At 45.2% G+C, this 23663-nt stretch overlaps 2 protein-coding genes across 6 annotated transcripts in view; both read right to left on the bottom strand.

The window, feature by feature from the left end:
• The window catches only part of LOC142576653 (uncharacterized), a 165698-nt gene extending 158410 nt beyond the window's left edge, over nucleotides 1–7288 (bottom strand). Inside the window, exons 1-3 of one of the 3 annotated variants that reach the window (XM_075686874.1) lie at nucleotides 6859–7288; nucleotides 6014–6051; nucleotides 5870–5918 (exon numbers count right to left, since the gene is read on the bottom strand). In XM_075686874.1, coding sequence (XP_075542989.1) covers nucleotides 5870–5918; nucleotides 6014–6051; nucleotides 6859–6931 — 160 coding nt within the window. In that variant the 5' untranslated portion in view covers nucleotides 6932–7288. The remainder of the gene's footprint in view (nucleotides 1–5869; nucleotides 5919–6013; nucleotides 6052–6858) is intronic. The other 2 variants (XM_075686876.1, XM_075686875.1) reach the window with 2 other exon arrangements.
• A 10254-nt stretch (nucleotides 7289–17542) lies between these two features.
• LOC142576651 (DIS3-like exonuclease 2) overlaps nucleotides 17543–23663 on the bottom strand; it is a 318054-nt gene continuing 311933 nt past the window's right edge. For all 3 annotated transcript variants that reach the window (XM_075686870.1, XM_075686871.1, XM_075686872.1), the window contains 2 exons: nucleotides 21530–21576; nucleotides 17543–17798 (listed from right to left, as the gene is read on the bottom strand). In XM_075686870.1, coding sequence (XP_075542985.1) covers nucleotides 17762–17798; nucleotides 21530–21576 — 84 coding nt within the window. In that variant the 3' untranslated portion in view covers nucleotides 17543–17761. The remainder of the gene's footprint in view (nucleotides 17799–21529; nucleotides 21577–23663) is intronic.

The following is a 23663-nucleotide window of genomic DNA, read 5'->3' as shown; positions in this document are numbered from 1 at the left end:
GCAGGCCTGCTGTTGTGTTGGGAGGCAAAAACATCAATTTGACCGATGTCAGCTTCGGGTTAACGCCATGTGCGCTACAGTTGTCCAGTAGCAGCACTACTCTTCTTCCTTGACTTTCAATTACGCTGTACAATTCGAGCAGCCACTCCTCGAACAAGTTACGGGTCATCCACGCCTTCTTATTGCTGCGATAGCGGATGGGGATGTGCTGATTCTTGAAGCATGCTGGCTTCTTGGATCGCCTGATAATGAAAGGCTTGAGGCAATGGCTCCCGTCCATGCTAATGCACAGCAACACAGACACCCTAAGTTTAGAGTGCTTCCCGCTGGGGCATGTATTCCCTTTAAAAGCGTGCATCTTCGATGGCAACATTTGAAAAAGAAAGAGCAGTTTCGTCACAGTTGTAAATATCCTTGCCCACATAACGCTCCAGCACACCGAGCAGCTTTGCTAGTAGCCACTCTGCTGCTTTGCCTGCATGTCCAAGGACGCCGCTTCTCCTACCATGCTTTTATAAACAATGCCATGCTGCTCTTTAAAATGCTCAATCCAGTCTCCTCCAGGCTCAAAATTTAGCCGTCCCACAAGAAAAGTGAAGTTTTTCACTTTGGCAGCAAGTATTGGCCCACTGATTGGCACATTATGTGCGCAGGTTGTGATAAACCACTGATAAAGCGACTCTTTCACATTGGCGTAGAAAGGGTCCCTAACCCTTTTCCGCTGATCGGCATGGCCAATAACACTTCCTGCCTTCACAATCACAGTGCTCTTGCTTTTCAGAATTGCCGATATTGTCGACTGAGCGAGCTCATATTTCTTAATGAGGGCAATCACCTTGAAGCTGCGTCGAAAATCCTACAAAATTTGCACCTTTGTGTCAAGCGACACAGCTTTGCGCTTTGTCGGCACCATTTTCGAGCTTGGCTGTCCGCTACTTCGGTGGCTTCAAGGGACACTAAAGCGAAATAAATCAGTTTAGACTAATGGATCATTGTTTGAGAACCCTGCAGGCAGTAATTTAAAAAAAATAGTTTGATTATTACATGAGAAAATGAAGGTCTAAGTATCAGTATTTGAATTTCACGCCGAAACCCCAGTGCCGGTACGTCAGCGTGACATCAGGGATTCCAAAGTATGTTTTCGCATTTGGGCCGCGTTGGCTGAATAAAGGTTTCCGAAAGTTGTCATGTTTAATATTTGGATCCTTTAGAACACAATGTAGTCAATCTGTACCGCTATATATAATTAGAAGGCCCTAGAAGATGCCATCAAAATCCAACACGTCACAGCATCCAGGTGCGGGAACTCAAGTAGGTGTCGCCACCCGTATTTTGTTCTTGCACTTTTTGTGGCTTACCAAACATCTTATCGTTGTAAGAGTGGTGTTTTTGGTGTTGTAGAACGGTAATCGACTGATGCCGAAGAAATCATTTTTCACTTTAGTGTCCCTTTCAGCTGTGAAGATACTATCGCGCTCACTGGGACGGGAGCCACCATGCTGCTTTGCTTTTTACCTTTTTTTTCTCTTTTTCTCTCTCTCTTTGGGTGCGATTGCGGGTGATGTGTGAAACGCAAAAACGTGAAGCAGCTGGCGCCATCTTGTGGTGCGCTGCGCCAACTCACGATGCTCTCCAGTGTGTGGGCGGTATGGGATGCACTACGCGGTAATGGCGGCAGATACGAACTCGTGTAGGTTTACATCGCCCCGTCTCGGCATCATTCGTTTCAGGGAAACCAAGCAAAGCAAATGTCAGGATTATTCTGCATGGCAAACACTGTCCTGATGGCAAAATTTTGATTGTTATATCTGACATGCGGTGAATAACATATCGTTATATGCGGTTTTTGCCCCCATAGACTTAATGCATAAAATGCCACTGTTACTTTGGCCCATCGTTATAACCGATATATCGTTATATGTGGTATCGCTATGAGTGGACTGCACTGTATAGTAGCCCTCTTTGCTACGAGGCAAACATAGGTTAAAGAAAGGAAACAATTGCATAGAAGCTTATATAGGTGTGTTCTCATCGGCCCTGTGCTTTGTGCCTGAAAGACTCCTTGTTAATGGCCAACATAGGGAAATAGCTGCAAGGTATGCACCTCTACTGTCACCTCTTTTACACAAACTTATTACCGTTGTGTCAGGGGAATTCCCCACTTCTTGCTCTGATATGTCAGCATTATATTAATCATGAGAAGGGAGACGTTAAAAGAATAGAATAGGCCCTCTAGCTTGCTTTCAGTACTGTATAAAATATTCACCAAGATAATTTCCAATGGAGTCAAGGCAACACTTGACTTCAATCAACCAAGAGAACGGGCTGGCTTTGGGAAAGGTTATTCAACAATTGATCACATCCATATCATCAATCAGGTAATCGAGAGACCTGTGCAGTACAATCAACTTCTCTATATGGCTTTTATAGATTATGAAAAAACATTTGACTCAGTAGAGATACCATCAGTCACGGAGGCATTGCACGATCAAAAAGTACAGGAGTTCAGCACTCAACCTGTGTATCTTGTCTACGTTTTTGTCCTTTTGCGCTGACACAAAATTACTTTAACCAAGAAAGTGTAAAAGTAGGGTTGAAGATTAATATGCAGAAGACAAAGGTAATGTTCAATAGTCTGGCAAGGGAATAAGAAATCATGATTGCCAGTAAGCCTTTAGAATCTGTACGGGAGCATGATTATCTAGGTCGCTTGCTCACCGGGGACCCTGTTCGTGAGGAGAAGGTTTACAGAAGAATGAAAATTGGTTGGAGTGCATATGGTAGGCATTACAAAAAGCTGACTGGGAGCTTACCAATGTCGCTGAAAAGTGTACAAACATTGCATTCTACAGGTGCTAACATATGGGGCTAAAATTTGGAGGTTAACAAGAAGATCAAGAAGTTAAGGACCACGTAAAGAGCAAAGGAATGAATAATGTTAAGTATAACGTTAAAAGACAAGAAGACAGCAGTGTGGATTAGAGAGCAAGCGGGGATAGCCGATATTCTAGTTGACATTAAGAGAAAAAAATGGAGCTGGGCAGGGCATGGAATGCATAGGGTAGATAAACATTAAAGTTAGAGAATTGTTGCCAAGGGAAAGGAAGCGCCGCTGAGGATGGCAGAAATTTAGGTAGGATGATGAAATTAGGAAATTTGCATCCGGAATTAGGAATCAGCTAGCACAAGACAGCGGTAATTGTAGATTGCTGAGAGCGGTATTTGTCCTGCAGTGAACATAAAAATAGGTTGCTGCTAATGATGATGACGTAAGGTGTGCAGTATCCATTTGTTACACCTTGTGATGCCAGCCAAATTTACAAAAGCAACCATCATGTTTCCTTCCTATTCACCAACTGTTTGCCTTCGTGCCACCTGGCAGGCCGTTCGAGTCTCCCTGCAAGCTGCGTTGATGATGCCACAGTGACCTCACCATTCTTAAGAGGAAGCTTTAACTGCGGGCAAATCCAATTTCCCTATCCAAATACATGCAAAATGCAGAAGGGCTCTCATCAGACAACTGCTGAATGAAATGATATAAATGAAGTTTGTTGCACTTGAGAGAGAAAGTTAAATCCTGACAAATGTATGAAGGAAAATTTTGATTTAGGACCTCATACATTGTGAGGTTTGTGCAAATAGTGATTTTTGATACCAAATCAAATACAAATCACACAGAGTATTGCCTGAAGTAAATCTGTTAGTTTGTGAATAATGAACAGCCGTTATCACAGTTAATATAAAACGATGTTTGCATCCTAGTATGCTTAAAGTTAGCAAGTTTATGTCATTACATAGTACATTATGAAGCATTGTTTATTAAAAGCACAAACGGAGCATTAGGAGCAAGCAAGCGGTTTCTTCAAATGCACCGAACTCTTCAGAGAGCATGAATGATTGCTGCATGTACAGCCTGTAAAATATGGCTACCAAAAAGCGATGTAACCTGCTCCCCGACAATACAAGTGCTCGCACTTTATGTCTATGCCACGCTCGTGGGGGTGAAAATTTACAGTACTTTCGCTCCAATTTTATGTTTCATTGGGTGCAGTTGACATCTTGAAGTATTTCAAAAGTATTATAAAAATATTTGCATTTAGAGATAGCAACTATTCAAATCAAAGACCAAATCGAATAGGAGACTATTCGATTCATTATTAGAAAGTTTTGAATATTTGCACACCCTTGTACATTCTACAAGGTATGTCAAAAAGTGGTAAGCTTAAAAAAATAGAAGCTACTTTAGACATCCATAACTCTGCACCAAAAACAGATATCCCATTAAAATAAACCGCACCTGTTAAGAACAGCTAAAGCAAGCAAATCTGATGTAGGAGCTTAGAGTTTGTGCAAATTGTAGTAAAGCTTATGATGGCTTTGCAAAAGTAGTACTCGCAAATTAGTGGTATATTTTTGGGAGCAGTGTATAATTTTACATCAATTTTGTCTACTTTAGATGTCTAAGTGCAGTATAAAGAATTATGATATCATTATTTATTATTGAGCTACCAAGGTAAAAGCTTTGCAGTTTACTTTCTTTTCCCCACTTATGCAATTTTTAACAATTTTTGTTAAAAGCTGATGGTCTAAAAAAAGCTGCTTCCTCCACATTTGCTTCACGCACTGCCTGTGCATTGTGCACATCAAGATAGTGTACTGAAAGCGAAACCGCTGATAAAACTAATGCTACTTAGAATGTATCACATGCATCTTGAAACAATTAAGATTGAACTCAATCTGCAAAGTGCTTAATAAAACGAGTTGGAAGGTAGACAGTTGGATGTTTGCTCCAGGTTTCAGTATGCTGTCAGGTGGCTGGTTCGCATCTTTCATTGTTTTTCAAAATTGTTTACATCAGGCATATATATATTTGTCAATTAAGTTGCTGGATGAATGCTTTTTTTAATATTCACGACATGTATAGTCTGTGTTCTCACATCTGATGTTCTTGAGAGAGTTCTCGCATCAAATCCACATTCTAAATACTTTGACAAACCTCACTAATGAATTGAAAATCCTTAATTCATTGGGCAGCTGTGCACTTTTCGTGATTGTTGCAAGAAATGTGATGAAACTGAATTTTCAATGGACAGAATTAATTAGTACCCAAAGGGGATATTCAGATTCGCTGTTTGCATGAGCTTGTCCGCTTCTGCTGCGAAAGTTCATGATGCTAAAGTAACCGAATATTGCTAATAAAATCAACATATAGGCAGTGTTTATTAGTTGGCTGCACTGTGTACAATAAAATTCAATACTCAGTATTACGAACTACAGTTGGGCAGATCGAAGAGAAAACTGCGTAGTACCCTTCCCATGGGCACCTTCAACACACACTCTGAAAGTGTACTTGAAGTGCGACAGAGACGGGAAGGGTCGACTGGTCAAGTGTACACTTGAGTGTGCAACAGTTCTCAATATGCACATCATGTTTGATATGTGGTGATTCAAGCCTCATCAGAAGTGCCCACGTAATTAGTAAAATGGCAGCATCAATATTTTCTAGATGAAACAAATGAAAGATTCTGCTCCACTGCTAAAACCTAGAGGCAAGCAACTGCAGTGGTGTGCATGTTTGGCGATATCCACCGCTGCTTGCACAGGTCTTGTTGGGTGTGTGAAGCACAAGCTGACATTTGAGATGAGCTTATGCTGCGGCTTCTCACATAAAAGCACGCGGACGAACGAAAAAGGAGTTGGCCATATGGTGTCTGCAACATATCTCCTCTCCTTTCTCCAGCAGGCCTAAACGGTGCGAGAATGTCTCTATCATTTTTCACAAGTCAAATGCCACACGTGAGAGTCAGTGCTGCTTGGCATGCACTAACTGTGGCCTATTAACGCTCGAAATGTGATTATCAATGCTTACTGTTCACGTGGCTGAACTGAATTCCAGATTTCTCTTCGCCGACCAGTTTCTGCAGGGAGCACAATCAAAGCACAATGGTATCACCATTACTTAACAATTTAATACATACGGAAAGATTGAGTGATCAGGGGTGATTACTGTTACCTGCCCCGGCGACGTTAAGATGACAGTCAGACAACCACCTACGGATACAAGAAAAATCATTTATTAATTCAGCGAAGGTTTCGATCAAACGTGTATTTATCACAGTCACACGGGGCACTTCCGATCTAGCCTGATCTAGATCGAATTTCTCGACCGCAATTGGCTCTTCGCGCAAGCATCGGAAGGGAACAAATCGCGGTCGACAGATTCGACACCGATCGGACTCGATCGAAAGTGATCCGTCAGATCAAGACAAGGATGTCACACGGTGCACCTTCGATCGCGTGGCTAGCTGCTCACATCCTGTTTATTTCTTTTCGCCGCAGAAGTGTGGACCGACGTCATGGCAGTCAACCTTACTTGAAAGTTGTTAACATGTCTAGGATAAGGCGTTGCTGTTTCCGTATTTGAAACATCGCGCTTCGCTTGTTATCCCTGTCACGTTCACGCAGAACCTAACAAGCCCACATCCCTGCGCGACACACCCCAATGCGTGCGCCGTAACCAACGCTACCACTCTGGAACATTATACGTTGCAAAAAAATACGTCGACAGTAATCCAAAAGCGCCAAATATAGTAGCAGCCGACACAGTAACTTTAATGCGAAGACTGGCAAGTCTACTCAAGGCCGGCGAACGCTCAGTAAATAAAATTAACACTACGTTTATGGCGCTACGTTCAGCACTGCACACGCATATTATTCTTCAAAATTGTCGCACTTTTTATTCAGGCCCCGTACGCTACGCAAGTATAGTGCTAAAATACTATTCGAACAAGTTGGATTGGGCAATCTTTTTCTTCGCTTCCGACGAAATGAGCAGTTAGGCTTACGCTATTTCCTTACCTGGTTCTATGCCTTCGGGAAACTCCAAATCCACCACCAGTGGGGTCGCTTCCAAGAAGACTTTAATAGTCATAATAGCTCTGCTGTATGCCTCAATTTCATTTCACGCAAGTACCGCTTGTGTCAACCACGGACCGCAGCATAACATCTTCAGGCGCGGCCTACCATGTTGCCGTGCGCAGTGGCCAGCAACAGAACAGAAAACATGGACGACCACTGCCGCGCTATTCAAGAAAGAGTCATTGGAGACGCGATAGCGAAGCATCCATTTTATTCCAACTGCGAAGTGAGCTCGTCGAGCGCAAAACGTACCTCAAGCAACGCCAGTCGCTCACTACTACTTGCTCGTTCTGTCATAAAAACGCGAACAATCTCAAAATATTCCGCTCTCTTCCTAGGCTTGCTTCTCTGCTATTTCTGTCCGCTAGGCGCCCCAGCAGTTAGGCGCAAAACAGAATCCGAAACTTAAAAGAAGAGGACGAGAAGGTTGCAAACGCAGGCGTATGCCCGATTCGTCACCAGTCTTTATTGTGGTAAAACAGCGCTTTAATGACAGGAGTTATTGACAATAAAGATGCAAACGCACGCGAAGGCTAGCATTCAGCAGATGACCCTGGGCTGGTAGACTGTTACACAAGTGCACAAGTCAGCATCCTTCTGTTTTTTTTTTTTTGTCTTTTTTTCGCTATCACAAGGTCATTATGCTACATGATTGACTTATCCTCCTGCTTCACTCTTTTGTCTGTCTAATTGAGGCTATCGAACATTTTGCCTCCTCAACCATCGATGACCGATAAATTAAGGAAGGGCGAGGAACGGGTACCTCTCCTCGGAAACCGCGGTCATCGATCTTTGCGTATGTGGATCGAGAAAAAGGCGGCTGCAATTGAATGAATGGTGTTTAATGGCGCAAGGGCCAGGTATGGCCTAAAAGAGCGCCATGCGAGTGTGAGTTCGCAGTGGTCCGATGGGTTCTGTGAATTTAATGTGACGTGGCTCCTATATGACCTCCTATATGAATACAACAATCAAACCCCGGCCCTCAGTCCCCAGCAGCCGCGAAGCAACTGACCACGGCGGCGGTCAGATCTGTGACGCAGCAGAGGGTGCTAAGAATACCTGGCTCCGGACAGGCCGCCTTTGGAATCTGAACCTGGCAACGTTTAACGTTAGAACATTATCTAGTGAGGCGAGTCTAGCATGTGTTATTGGAGGAATTAAAGGGTAGTAAATGGGATATAAAAGGGCTCAGTGAGGTTAGGAGGACAAAAGAAGCATATACAGTGCTAAAAAGCGGGCACGTACTGTGCTACCGGGGCTTAGCGGAGAGACGAGAACTAGGAGTCGGATTCCTGATTAATAAGGAAATAACTGGTAACATACAGGAATTCTATAGCATTAACGAGAGGGTGGCAGGTCTTGTTGTGAAACTTAATAAGAGGTACAAATTGAAGGTAGTACAAGTCTATGCCCCTACATGCAGTCATGATGACCAGGAAGTCGAAAGCTTTTATGAAGACGTGGAATCGGCGATGGGTAAAGTCAAAACAAAATACGCTATACTGATGGGCGACTTCAATGCCAGGGTAGGCAAGAAGCAGGCTGGAGACAAGTCAGTGGGGGAATATGGCATAGGTTCTAGGAATAGCAGAGGAGAGTTATTAGTAGAGTTTGCAGAACAGAACAATATGCGGATAATGAATACCTTTTTCCGCAAGCGGGTTAGCCGAAAGTGGACGTGGAGGAGCCCGAATGGTGAGGCTAGAAATGAAATCGACTTCATACTCTGCGCGAACCCTGGCATCATACAAGATATGTAGATGTGCTCGGCAAGGTACGCTGCAGTGACCATAGGATGGTAAGAACTCGAATTAGCCTTGACTTGAGGAGGGAACGGAAGAAACTGGTACACAAGAAGCCAATCAATGAGTTAGCGGTAAGAGGAAACCTAGAGGAATTCCGGATCAAGCTACAGAACAGGTATTCGGCTTTAACTCAGGAAGAGGACCCTATAGTGTTGAAGCAATGAACGACAATCTTATGGGCATCATTAAGGAGTGCGCAATAGAAGTAAGCTATCGCAGGAGACGAAAGATCTGGTCAAGAAACGCCAATGTATGAAAGCCTCTAACCCTACAGCTAGAATAGAACTGGCAGAACTTTCTAAGTTAATCAAGAAGCGTAAGACAGCGGACATAAGGAACTATAATATGGATAGAATTGAACAGGCTCTCATGAACGGAGGAAGCCTAAAAGCAGTGAAGAAGGAATAGGCAAGAATCAGATGTGTGCGTTAAGAGACAAAGCCGGCAATATCGTTACTAATATGGATGAGATAGTTCAAGTGGCTGAGGAGTTCTATAGAGATTTATACAGTACCAGTGGCACCCACGACGATAGTGGAAGAGAGAATAGCCTAGAGGAATTCGAAATCCCACAGGTAACGCCAGAAGAAGTAAAGAAAGCCTTCGGAGCTATGCAAAGGGGGAAGGCAGCTGGGGAGGATCAGGTAACAGCAGATTTGTTGAAGGATGGTGGGAACACTGTCCTAGAAAGATTGGCCGCCCTATATACACAATGCCTCATGACCTCGAACGTACTGGAATCTTGGAAGAATGCTAACGTAATCCTAATCCATAAGAAAGGGGACGCCAAAGACTTGAAAAATTATAGACCGATCAGCTTACTGTCCGTTGCCTACAAAGTATTTACTAAGGTAATCGCAAATAGAATCAGGCACACCTTAGACTTCTGTCAACCAAAGGACCAGGCAGGATTCCGTAAAGGCTACTCAACAATAGACCATATTCACACTATCAATCAAGTGATAGAGAAATGTGCAGAGTATAACCAACCCTTATATATAGCTTTCATTGATTATGAGAAAGCGTTTGATTCAGTCGAAACCTCAGCAGTCATGGAGGCATTACGGAACCAGGGTGTAGACGAGCCATATGTAAAAATACTGGAAGATATCTAGAGCGGCTCCACAGCCACCGTAGTCCTGCACAAAGAAAGCAACAAAATCCCAATAAAGAAAGACGTCAGACAGGGAGATACGATCTCTCCAATGCTATTCACAGCATGTTTACAGGAGCTATTCAGAGACCTGGAGTGGGAAGAATTGGGGATAAAAGTTGATGGAGAATACCTTAGCAACTTGCGATTCGCTGATGATATTGCCTTGCTTAGTAACTTGGGAGAGCAATTGCAATGCATGCTCACTGACCTGGAGAGGCAAAGCAGAAGGGTGGGTCTGAAAATTAATCTGCAGAAAACTAAAGTAATGTTTAACAGTCTCGGAAGAGAACAGCAGTTTACGATAGGTAGCGAGGCACTGGAAGTGGTAAGGGAATACATCTACTTAGGGCAGGTAGTGACCACGGATCCGGATCGTGAGACTGAAATAACCAGAAGAATAAGAATGGGCTGGGGTGCGTTTCGCAGGCATTCTCAAATCATGAACAGCAGGTTGCCACTATCCCTCAAAAGGAAAGTGTATAACAGATGTGTGTTACCAGTACTCACATATGGGGCAGAAACCTGGAGGCTTACTAAAAGGGTTCTACTCAAATTGAGGACGACACAACGAGCTATGGAAAGAAGAATGATAGGTGTAACGTTAAGGGATAAGAAAAGAGCAGATTGGGTGAGGGAACAAACGCGAGTTAATGACATCTTAGTTGAAATCAAGAAAAAGAAATGGGCATGGGCTGGACATGTAATGAGGAGGGAAGATAACCGATGGTCATTAAGGGTTACGGACTGTATTCAAAGGGAAAGGAAGCGTAGCAGGGGGCGGCAGAAAGTTAGGTGGGCGGATATGACATTAAGACGTTTGCAGGGACAACATGGCCACAATTAATACATGACCGGGGTAGTTGGAGAAGTATGGCAGAGGCCTTTGCCCTGCAGTGGGCGTAACTAGGCTGACGATGTTGATGGCTGTAAAGGGGCCTAAAAGAGTTGGTGTAAATTGCATAAAATCTACGCATAATAAAATTATGTGAATGATTATTGACATGCACTATGAACACTAAAATGCCTTAGGAAAGAATGATGCTATATACAAAATATGAGAGACGCTAAAATTGCCTAGAGCACTACTGCCTCGCCAGAACCCTTGAAACACAAAGGGCTTAATTAACATTGAATTTTCAGGAATGTCTTCCTTGTTTTTGCTTTTGTTTCAGTTAGTTCATGGGGAGGGCATGTAAACATCTTTTACACCATGTCAAGAATGTGGTACCATAGGGTGCTCTTGGATGGAGTGTTGCCCCTTCATTCATAACGGTGTTTCATTCATAAGGGCGTTTCATTCGCTTGTCGATACATGTGTCCGTGGCTTAATGGTCTCAATATCAGGCTTCTTTACTAGAGTCCCTGTGTTCGAATCCTGCCGTCGGGCAATTTTAATGATGTTTATTTAATTATTTATTGCGCAATATACTATTGAAACCTGTTGAAAATGACGAGTTTACAAAGTCACAAAGCCGTTTGAAGCCAAAAAGACGAAGTTTAGGCAAATTCATGTACTTCCCATAATTCCCATGCGGGGACAACCGCTCCCATTGCAGCTCCCGTAGACACTAGCGCCAGTGTTCCCTCTAGTAATTCTTGTAGGAAACTCGGGAAACTCTATGCTGCGGCACAGCAGGTTGCCAGCCGTCTGTGTTATCCGCTCGCGGTAAAACCTGCTTCGCATGCGGCCGCCGTGGTCACTTCTAAAACCCCTGCATCTACGCGCCACCGCCGCTTTCTTAAGTACACAGCTTAAGTGGCACAACCTTTGTTGTGCGTCGCCTTTTCCCCTCACACCAAATCCGGTTCCGGTATTTCCGGTTCCGGCATTTCCGGTTTGAAATATTCCGGTTCCGGCGTTTCCGCTTCCTGGAGTTGCGCTGCGGAACTTTCCGCTTTGAATAGTGTTAGACTATGGTGAGACGCCCGCGCGTGCTTAGCAGAGCTGTGGCAGTCACCATAAGAAGAATGCAAAGGGGACAAGCTGTTGTATTCCGCTGAAGTAGTAGTTCGCGGTCGGTGTTGTCCAAATGCACGAAAAACGGCAGTGGTCTCCAAGGGCCCAGGCACTACATTCCACTGTACGTTGTCGCTCGTGCCACAACCCGTCGCAGGTTGACGCGAAGCAGCGAACACGAGCAGATCGCTGGTTACAGTAGGCTGTGGTTCTTGGATGGAATCGCATTCACAGTTTCAACCGCAGCTCGTGCAATTAAAGCCTCTCCAGCGGCGCGAAAGTAAACAACGCTAAAAAACAAAGTGTCACTTCCACTCGGAACAGGAAGCTGCGGCTGCGTAAGTTCCGCTTGAAGTCGGAAGCTAAGGGGGTGAGTGGGAGAGGAGCGTGGAGGAGGAGGGCAGGTTGGCGGTACTTAACCTGGTCGGCAGAAACGTGTATGGAGGGGCTTTAGTCACTTCATGCAAGTCTGCCGTAGCGGCCTCAGCGCACGAGGACGACGCCCGGCTCGCGTCCGCGAAGTAGTTTCTGAACAGGGCGGATATTCTGTAAGAGTCCACCTAGTGGACTGTCCATTTCGGCCGCTGCTAGGACGTCAGGCGCCACCAGCATTCTCACTATTTACGAAGATAAGCCCACAGGTGTCTACATTGAAGTGGCAGTCGCGCCAATCAAATCGCAACCGCGCATAGTAAAGTTCTTGGTCGACACTGGATCAGCTGTGTCGATTATACGGGAACAAGAATTCTGAAGCGTGTTCGAAGACAGTATACAATTGACCAGCTCTAAACTTACTTTGTTTGACTTCCAGTGCCGAATGATTCCTGTGCTGGGACAATTTAAAGCCGGAATCTCATACAAGGAAAAAACGACCGTGATAGCAATTCATGTCGCACCCGGAGGGACTTCTCTTCCTGTTCTGGATGCTGTGCAAGCTCTATAACTACATATTGTGGGTGCACAGCTACGTTGCCTGCACACGGCTGCCGAAGAAGGTTCAGATGCCATGCTGGAAGGAGCACAAAAACTGCACAGGAACAGCACAGTCCGCTAAGTCTACCAAAGTTCGGTACGCCAGCTTTGCTATGGGCAAAATTTTGTCATTTGTTCTCACCAGGCCTTGGACTTGCCAAGGGCATTCAGCACAAGGTCAAGATAGTCGTCAGCCTCTCCAGTCGTGCAGAAGTTCAGACATTTGCCACTTTCTCTGCGCAAGCCAATTAGCAACCAGCTTGGGCGCCTTCTTTTCAATGATGTCATTGAAAGGGTTAACGCTTCCGAGTGGGTTTCTCCTATCGTTGTACGTAGTCTGCAAGAAGGAAGACAGTATCTGCCTCTGCGTTGACTTGAGAGAGCCTAACAAAGTGATTGTAGTTGACAGCTTTCCCTTGCCCCTTACGGAAGAGCTGCTACACTCTGAATGGAGCACGCCACTTTTCAAAGCTCGATTTAGCTGTTACGAGGTGCCGCTTCACCCAGATAGCAGAGACCTCACTGCTTTCATTATGCACAATGGCCTTTTTAGTTTCAAAAGGGTGTGCTTCGGGCTGGCATCAGCCCCAGCTGCATTTCAACAACTCATGACAACGGTCCTGCAAGGCTGCAAAGGGGTACTGTGCTACCGAGACGACATCATTATCTTTGGCAGGACTGAAAAAGAGCACTTGAGAAATCTGGAGCAGGTTCTTCAACGCGTCTCTGAAGCTGGACTTAAGCTCAATGAGAAATGCGTATTTAATGCATTGGAGTTACCATTCCTTGGGCATCACGTCAGCTCGGAAGGAATAGCTCCCCTTCAAGCCAAGGTTGATGCCACTGTTCACGCTGCCACCCCCACAGACACAAGCATTCTGCGTTCATTTTTGGGCTTGGATGAGTACTATGCTAAGTTTATCTCGCACCTGGCTGAAGAGGTAGAACCTATGCATATGTTGCTTCGTAAGGATGTACATTTTGAATGGGATGCCACTGCCGAAAAGAGCTTTGCAAAGGTAAGGAAGCTCCTAGCATCGCACAAGATACTGCAAATGTTCGACCCGACGCTCCCTGTTATTGTGGTGCGTCTGCTTATGGCGTGGGAGCAGTACTACAACAGGCTGACAGGCCACACATTCGGATTGTTGCATTCGCATCCCCAACTCTGACAGAAATGGAGCGGAAGTACTCAGCGGGAGAGCGGCAGGCCCTGGCATGTCTGTGGGCGTGCGAGAAATGACACATTTATCTCTGGGGACGACCATTCACGTCGGTAACGGACCATCAAGCCCTAGTATCTCTACTTTCGACACAAAGCACAGCACATTGACCACTTCGCATCACAAGGTGGCCCGCTCGTATGCTACGTTACAATTTCACAGTTCAGCACAGACGTGGAGAATACAACTAGGTGGCAGACGCTTTGTCCCGGCCACTTGTTCCAGACAGAAAAGATGGCCTTCAGATTGAAGAGGAAGTTGTGTGTCTGGTCACATCTTCAGTTCATGTCGATGACCTTCGACTTGCTACAGCCGAGGAGTGCAAACTCCAGGAGGTTGCTCATTTTGTTCAGACATCATGGCTAGCGAAGAAATGTTTGACTGCCGAGTTTTGGCCGACTTTGTTCGGACGCAGAGAGCAGCTGCCCTTCCAGTGACAACAGAAGTGGTCCAAGCGAAAGCTAGGGAACTTTCGAGGGAGCGAGGCCTAACGCCAAAGGATTTTAAAGCCAGCCAGGGCTGGCTTCAGAAATTCATGAAGCGCTTCGGCTTCAGCCTCCGACGTCGCACTTCAATCACCCAGAAGCTTCCAAGCAATTTCGAAGAAAAGCTGATAGCTTTTCAGCGCTACGTGCTGCGAAAGAGAGAAGCAGCAGGCTACAACCTTGGGCAAATTGGCAACGCCGACCAGGCGGCTGTGTATTTTGACTGCCAGTGGCGTACACCGTGAATGAAAAGGGTACCAAGGAGGTGAAGGTGCGCTCTGCGGGCTACGAGAAGCAGCGCGCAACTGTCGTGCTGTGCCGCACAGCTGATGGACATAAACTCCCTCCTTATATGATATTTAAAAGGAACACTGCTTGCTCGAGAAACTTTCCCAAGAAATGTCATTGTGCGGGCAAGTGAGAACGGGTGGATGACGGGTGCGATGGTGGAAGAGTGGGTTAAGATTGTGTGGCGATGGCGTCCAGGAGGCATTTTGACAAAGAACTCGCTCCTTGTCGTCGACTCTTACCGTGGGCACTTGACCGACAATGTGAAGGCTGCGCTCGCCCAAGTGAACATGGATCTCGCTGTCATACCGTGCGGCATGACGGGCCAGTTGCAGCCACTTGATGTCTGCATCAACAACCCTTTCAAGGATCGTCTGCGGAAATATTACACGGACTGGTTGGCTGACGAAGACCACATGCTAACAGCAACGGGCCGCATCAAACGTACATCACTATCGCAGCTGGCGGGCTGGGTAACTGCAGCGTGGGACGACATCCCAGGTACTTTGATGGTGCGTGTCTTTAAAACGTGCAGCATGTCTAATGCGCTTCACGGTACCGAAAATAGTGCACTGTTTGAAGGTGACAGTGACAAGGAACACAGTGACGACGACGTTGAATGAGCTCTGTACGTTCAGATTCAATAAATGCAGTTTGCATTTTGTGAATGCGGTCCTCGCTTTTTTATTCGGCCTACATTTGAGGTAATATATATTTTTTTTGTTGGCTTCGGACTTTAGGGGGTCGGCTTAGAATCGGGGTCGGCCTAGATTCGAGTAAATACGGTGAGCAAATATGGCCGTGCACGTCTTTCAACTGTCATTTGTCGCTTCAATTACTTGGAGCATGCCTTGCACCTCACAATTGTAGAGGTTTTGGTGAAATGACAGGCAAGTGCTTTTTTCTCCGACAAAGTGCCCTCAAGCATATTCTGGTATTGACATTCGGGCTCGAATGTCAGAGGGCATTACCGCTGAAGCATCATAGAGAGCAATCAGCTGACTGAACACTGAGATTGAACTGAGACTGAACAAGTATGCGCTAGCGTGCACGAGAGAAATGCTAGTTTTCGAAAACTCAACATGTGCTGCAGTGTACTCCAACCTTAGTTCTGTTGTTCTAAGCGTGAAAAAACATTGACACCAATGAGCTCGGTTCCAGCATTCGCATCTTGATCTTGGCGCAGGAAGAAGCACAGTGCGTACAAACTAAGCTCCGGCATGCTTACGAAGCTAGATTTGACACATAACCACTGCGCATTTGTTTTGAAGCAAGATGAGCTAAACAACCATCTAAACTAATTTTCAACAGTGGGAGCCAGCTTTCGAGTTTTTAGGCAGTTGATGCTTTGTTGTGTTTTTACTGATGACGCTGCTGGTTCTGTTTTTTTTTTTGTTCTTTTGCAATTACGTCTTCATTCATTTAACAGAAATTCGCAAGACCGACATGAACCGCGACGATCCACTTCAGCCGCCGGCTTGCTTCCATCAGTTCTGAAGGGAAGCGATACAATCTGATGCCGACATCCCCTTCACGGTTGTGACAATCCTTAACACAGCAGTATCTATGCTTGTTCTTGTTGTTCACACTTGTCACGAAGGCTGGGGTCAATCCATTGGAAAAGCGCACTTTGAGGTGGGCGACAGAGCGCCACGGACAATGGTGAAATGGAGGTGATGGCCTACTCATTGATGTTTAGTGTTGCTGCTAGGTGGCGTGACATGTACAGGCAAACTTCGTTGCAGGGTGCCCATTCTTCAAGATCGTGCTGGAAGTGCTCTTCAGAATCTTGCACGCTGCAGAGACATCTGACTTCCCACTGCGTTCGACCCGATTTATGATTTAGAGCTTCACAACGAAAGGTGAATTCTGCCGCTTCATTATGGCAACACTGCGGGAGATGGCCCACAAGGCGCAAACACAATGAACCCGAAAGGCAGCGAGACAACTTGCACTTGCGCCATCTTGCACGACGAGGGCACAAGAGCCTCTGTTGGCTGTCTGAGCAAGCGCTGCGGGTGGGCCAGGATAATTTTTTGCAGGGGGTTGTCGACAGCTCACTCGACACAGTGCAATCACGGTAGGGAGAGCAGTTTAATGGAGCCGGCGATATCGGGTGTCCCTGCCGCTGCAAGGGAAAGCCAACTTCTGGGGGCACTTTTCCGCCGCTTGACGTTCAATATATCGGGAGTCGCTGTTATTTTTGTTCGATGTAAGCGTAACTTTTGCTATATATACTTATTGTAACCATACCATATTTAGAAATTGTTCGATATAAAGAGTAATTCGATGTAAATGGGTTCAATATAGTCTGGTTTGACTGTAGTACATCTTCACCTATTATAAGTTAGCTTGGCCCAAGCAGATGCTGTCAAAATATGACATCACGGCAAGCTGGCAGAGGAGCTTCAAAGTGGTGTTCCCACCTGTCTTTGCCTCCTCTCATGGCATTAGTGTCTATTTTGCTATTGCACTAGTATAAGACTAGTTTGCTAACCCATTTCAAATAACTTTCTCTTTTTAGTATCCCTTTTATCTAAGCTTTACTTAACTGCCCTTAACGACTGCCTTGCAAAAGCTCCTGTGAGGTACAAACTGCTTCGCTTCAAATAAAGTAACTCCAGTGGAGCCACTCAATTACGAACAAGCCATAGAAAAATCACTATCTTCAGCACCTGTGATGGCACAAAACGAATGCCAGTTGATATGCCAGGAAGCCAGCAGCAGCAATCAACGAATTTATGAAATAAGTCTTTTATTGTCCTAATCACATTTTGCGCAGCCCAAGGTAAAGTTCATCAGTCTAAAAAAAAAAAGCACTGTCACAAAAGAACCGTTCCAAAGCGGAAGTGTCAAAAGCATTTCGGTAGTCACGTCAAATAAAAAAGCAGAAAGCCATGCAAATGAAAAAAAGATAGTCAGTAGGGGCAAGGCAGAATTTAAAGTGAAGTCCATTTTCATCGCTTCTGGTGCCTTCTGTCCTTGTCTTCCTTCCTGCAACAAGCAGAACAACAAAGAAATGCATCAGCAAACACACTCTAACAAGCAGCAACATTCCAGTGGGTGAACACCTCAAAAGCACATTTCAAGTGCTCCTGTCCACCCAATCGGAAGTGGAAAATTCACTGCATGCCAACTATAGTCTGCCACAAACAAACACTGTTTTCAAACATCCATTTTCATCTTTTGCTGCATCTTACACTTCTGTTGATTTGACTCCGGTTCTAATTCCATTTTTTTTTTGTACCTTTGACCCTAACTGAAGGTCCCTGGCCACAGCCCATACATACTTATGGGACCAAAGTGTCATTATTTCGATCCTGAAATTAGCCTTCACTGGATAATCGAACTTGGGTGGTCATCAAACATGCTGGAGCCCAATGATGACCACTTTGTCAGCTCCCATAGTGGCAGCAACCATCTTGGCAGCACTTAGGGTGCAGCGAATGTGTCAAAAGTGCCCCCCCCCCCCAAAAAAAAAGAAAAGCCAACCTAGTATTTGCTTCCGGCTGCAGGTAGGTTTTAAAGCGAAAACAGCAGGTCACAATGAATTATCACTGTACTTACTTTATTTTAATGCACACTTCTTTTTCCATGAAGATCTGCCCAAAAATTGCTTGGGCCAGTGAACTCTGATATGAAACCAAAACTGTGCTCGCAGCAGCTTACTGTCAGGAGCCAGCCTAGCTAGAGTCATTGCCATTGCCATCACAAGATGGCGTTCATGGATGGCAACAGTAAAAGTTCTCGCATAGCATGACGATGGCACGCCAGTTTCAGTCAGATTACAAAAGCGCATTCAAGCAATAAGCTCTTTTACACGTTGAGCTAGTAGCAACATGCTGTGTCACATGTTCTCAGAATTCTGTCAAATCGCATGCTCACAAGCTTCGAAAACCAAGTTTCGTGCCTAAACGCAGCTGGCTACCCCTTGCAAATGATGACAGCCAGCCACGGCTGTCAGCATGTTAAGAAGACATGATTGCCCAAATTCCACTGCCCAACAGAGCAGAAGCAGGAAAGTGGTTGTCATGCCGTACTTGCACCAGGCTAGCCATAATATGAAGAAAGTTGGGAATCGTGTTGGCGTTGATGTCTTTTCAGCCCCTTTGAAATTGTCTGGTTTGTGTGCGAAAGTTAACAATACTACAAAGAGGCGCCATGAGTGCAATAAAAAACACCGAGAAGCGTTTGTTTTGTTAATGGAAGTAGTGGTGTAAGGCGCCTCTATGATCGCTTACGGGAACATTTGAATAATTTTAATAATCTGGTAAAGACTAGCCGCACACTGCTTGCATTGTGGCTGTGAACCCTTGTTTGACAAATCAAAAGTGATATCCAGGAACCCAGATCATGTCACTAGGGAAATTATCGAGGCATTTGAAGTGATTAGAAATGATGAATGTGTAAGTTGCCCATCTGTGTCGCTGTCAAAAAACTAATCGTGTTTCTATCGCGGTAGCGGCCTATAGTGGATGATTGTGCCGGAAAGAAATCTATGTTGCGATATTGGCCTGTTGTATGATGGTGTATATGTGGTAACCATGTGCAATAAAAATTCAGTCGTTAGTAGCACTGTATCTTAGTTTCCTTCTCTTGTCCTCATGCTTTTTTTGCTTTGCCTCAAGTTATGCAGTACCAACTAGCCCACCAGTTTGTTCTCTTGAATCGCACGCATCGCAGGGCGAACTAGCAAAGTGGCTAGTCTAGGCGTGGGCCGCCAACTTGCTGGCGATTGTGGTAGAGTTGTTTGATAAATAATGTATATAAAATGCGCTATCACAGTACGGAAGACAACTTGTGGTTCTTGATAGACAGCGATAAAGTACTACCAGAGTAATGATGATGGACGCTAAGTAAATAAATTTCCATTCCGTGAAGGTAAAGTTTGCTGGTACTGTCTTTCTCTTATTGCCTGAATCAGAGGCGTGCTACATTTTAGTTGCTAAAGAAATCAGGCATGTGTTAGATTTCTACTTTGAACACAAACAGTGTGTGTATGTTTGATTTGGAGACTTGTTAGAATCGGGGCAAATACTGCCAAATGAATCAGCAATGTTTTTTTTTTCTGGCTTTTGTTTAAATTTTGTTTAATTCGCCCCAGTGAATAGTGTGACCAATTTCGTTGGTTCCACCAAGGTCGAATTAATGGAAGCTGACTGCATGTTACATGGCTAAACAAGGCTTTTTCTTTCGAGGAACCCATATGGGTTTCCTTTGTAGCAATTGCTACGAATGGGTGAATGTCTGATTTTCCCTTTATTCAAGGCTAAAATAGCAGTGAAAGGTTGCGTGCAGCGTAAATGGTCCTTTGTCATGAGAGTGTTTTAGTTGAGTGTGTTTATGCTTCGCTAAGCAGCTAAGCGGAGCGGTAGCGCGAATGCACATGCGCCATCCGCTTAGCCATAAGCGGGCTAGCGGGGCGAGGAACACGATCCGCTAAGAAGCTGCCTGAGCGGAGCATGCTGCGCAGCGGTTTGGCTAGTGTTGGCGTCAGAAAGGATTGGATGCTGAAAGCAAGCGTGCTGGCTACCACGTGGCGTTCCCCAAGACGGCGCTTTATTTTTCATTGGATAAAATGGACCGGTAACACATTACAAGTGCACGTCTAGATACTTCATGGAGAAATAAGTTATATACATATATATATGTTTTACTGTATGTCTTACTGTATAAGAGTGACCAATAGGCGTTTTTATTTGCTTTCATTACCCTGAATTTGGCCAGGGGGTGCTGCAACTACGAAAGGTCCGCTCCGCTACCCTAAACGTATAACTGAGACGTGAAAATTGCCCGCCGCTCCGCTGTGGCTTAGCGGGGCAGCTCGGAGCGGAGCGTACCGTAAAGATGCTCAACTAAAACACTCTACGGACAGAAAGTTGTGCTGCATGAGGCACAAACTCATGTGCTTGTGAAATCTGCCACCCGGCATGCCTATACAGCTGTTGACCAATTATGTGGACACCGATAATTTGCACATGCTTGTGCGGACAGCTTCGCGGCTTCATCACTTACCCCACTGCACTTTTTTTATATCTGTAGCAACAGTATGACAATGGTAGAAACAGACAGACCAGGTTGCACGCAGCAACCTGGTCTCGCCATCTCACCCATTTCTGCCATGCCTAGTGGCAGACAGCTGCAACCACTGCTCCTGGCTTCAATGGCTTAATGCCGAAAAATGCTGCATGCAGCAATGCGTTGACAAGCTTTTCTGGTTACTTGTGGAAGATTCAAGAAACTTAATTTCTGGCGAATTCGTTAGTTTGGATTTGGATTGTTTAGACATTAAGGGCAGTCCCTGCTGAGTCCAAATTATTGGTCAGCGACTGTGCACCAATATGAGTACAAGCTAGATTCAGGCATTACACAAGGTACATTCAATAAACATTTTTGAACCAATGTCCCATTCGCACAGCCGCAAGCATGCGCACGTCCTCACAAATCTGTGCACTGAAGAGAAGACTGCAGCTATTCTCACATACTAGCCGTTATCCCAAGGCCTCCACCCCCATCACCCACACATCTCGCCCATTTCTGCCACGCATAGTGGCAGACAGCTGCAACCACTGCTCCTGGCTTCAATGGCTTAATGCCGAAAAATGCTGCAAGCAGTGCTCCAAACTCTTTTTGTACATCGCAGTGCTTTATCTCTGGTGTGTGCAGTCAACGAGATGCAGTCACGAAATTTCCCGCCCCCCATCACCAAAGTGAGCGTAACTCACTTTGCAGGCACGACGGGCACTGTGTAAGGGGGAAGCTTGAGAACAACCTGCATGAGAGCAAAAAAAAGCACAGATTTGTTGCACGCAAGTGGTGGCAGCAGGTGAAACAATACATTTGCAGCGCTTCTTCCACAGTCAATTTCAGTGCTGGAACTGGTCACCCCACACACTTGGCTAAGCGATTGCCTTGTTCGCATGTTGTAGGCTGCTATACTGTGTTTCATACTTATTAGCCAACACTGTAAAAGCTACGAATGTAGTGCGGTCATAGTTGTACTTGATCTGCAATGCTTCCTAAGCAATAACTACTGTCTATATTACGACTGTACAACTTGTGGGTGTACGGTTAAAACAAATCGCACATTAATTGTGCACATTTGTGCTGTTTGCATGTGACACGCTATGTTTTGATTGAGAGGGCAAGCGTTGTGCTGTTCAGATTTGCAACACCCTTCATGTAATACAGTGAAACCTCATTAAACTGTAGTTCGCCGGAGCTTGAAAAAACTACGTACTAAACAGTAGTACTGCTTAACCGAAATAGCATGAATTCGCCCACTTTCCTGTCAGAAACGGAACTCAGAGAGAGTGCGATGAAAGGGTGAAAACATGCAGTATTTATTTACTTCATATGACAAAAGTGTTATTTTCGTTTGATGCCATCGCGGCCTAGCAGCAACGACAGCGGCCTCAAACTTACTGAAGCTGGGAGCCAGCTTTTCAGCCAGCACCCTTTTCTCGGCAAACACTTGCATGACAGATTCCTCATTGGCATTGCACGTTCTCTGTGCACGGGTGTGGTAGTGCCGCAGAAGTCGTGGGGCGCCTTTTTCATTGCGGTGTGCCGTTCTCATTGCAACGATTGCATTCATGAGGCTGACATAACGTGCAGCTTCTGCCACTGTTTGGTCTGAACCGCCCGTGCTGTCGCTTTCCATGTCGTCCTCATCGTTGTTGTTAGGTGACACTTCAGCAACAACAGAGGAAACAATGGCGAAAAGTCTAACCTCGTAGCCGACATCTCTTTGTGGTTGCAGCAGCGCTGCCGAGCAACTTCTTCGCATTCCAAATGCCACACATCGCAGTCAACAGTAGATCCCTGTCACATGCCAGTGCCGACTTCTTCGTGCGACGTTTGATAGCATGAACGATGGCCGCTTTTTTTTCTATGCTGAGCACCCAGTGCTTTTTATCCAAGCTTCAGCATGACATAAGTCCTCGCATGCACGATGCCACAACACTCTCTGGCACAGCGCTGAAATGTTATTGATGTGGCTTCATGCGTAAACGCACAGGATGCTTGGAGGCCGTTGTTATGATCTCTAAGGCTTGTTGTTCTGCTGGGCCATCCGATGGGGACGATGCAGCACCGTGAATGCGCGACAAGAAAAGGAAACATTACGTGTTAACCGATACGTACACAGTAAGCTCGTACGGTTTATGGGGATATAAAACGCATTATGTTCAATGGCCGCTGAGTCGGAGATTTGACTTTACTACTTTTAAAACGAAACTACAGTTTAAGCGGGTACGGTTTAATGAGCTTTTATTGTAAGTACATCATATCTTCAAAAAATAAAAGTTATGAGACAATGCTACATGAAGTGCATGATGCATATGTATGTCTGTATTTCATAAGTGATGCAGTATTGCCTGCTTTGCATGAAATGGAGTATACAGAATACGTTGTGTCGCAGTGATAAAATAATGTACTATACAGTCAACAAACGATTTTCCGCACATGGCCAATCATTCGGACGCCTTCGCGACATCGCCACAAATCCCCTGGAGCCAATGTATAAGGACATCTGAAATTACAAATGCTGAAACCCTTTTCCATCTGGTTTTCTGGACTTTTTACTGTGAATGTATGTCGGAAACAGCATTAATCGACGCCACCACTGCTGCCATTTTGGTTATATCACATGCCTGGCAGCCATAGTGACCACGGCAATGCTAGGCCTAGCTGCTTCAATGTTCGCTACCAAGCTTCCTGCTGTTCGGTTCTGTGTTTTCTGTTGAAAGAATTTGCCATTGGCACTGACTCCGTATACCATGTATCTACCTTTTTTCAAACGTTCCACTAGTTATTACATTGAATTGTATATTGGCGATGTTTCTTCTATTTGGCTAA

This window comes from Dermacentor variabilis, chromosome 3 (genome assembly GCF_050947875.1).
Source record: "Dermacentor variabilis isolate Ectoservices chromosome 3, ASM5094787v1, whole genome shotgun sequence".
Classification (NCBI taxonomy): Eukaryota; Metazoa; Arthropoda; class Arachnida; order Ixodida; family Ixodidae; genus Dermacentor; species Dermacentor variabilis.
The sequence above is the reverse complement of the archived record's forward strand: the minus strand, read 5'-3'. Positions and strand labels throughout refer to the sequence as shown.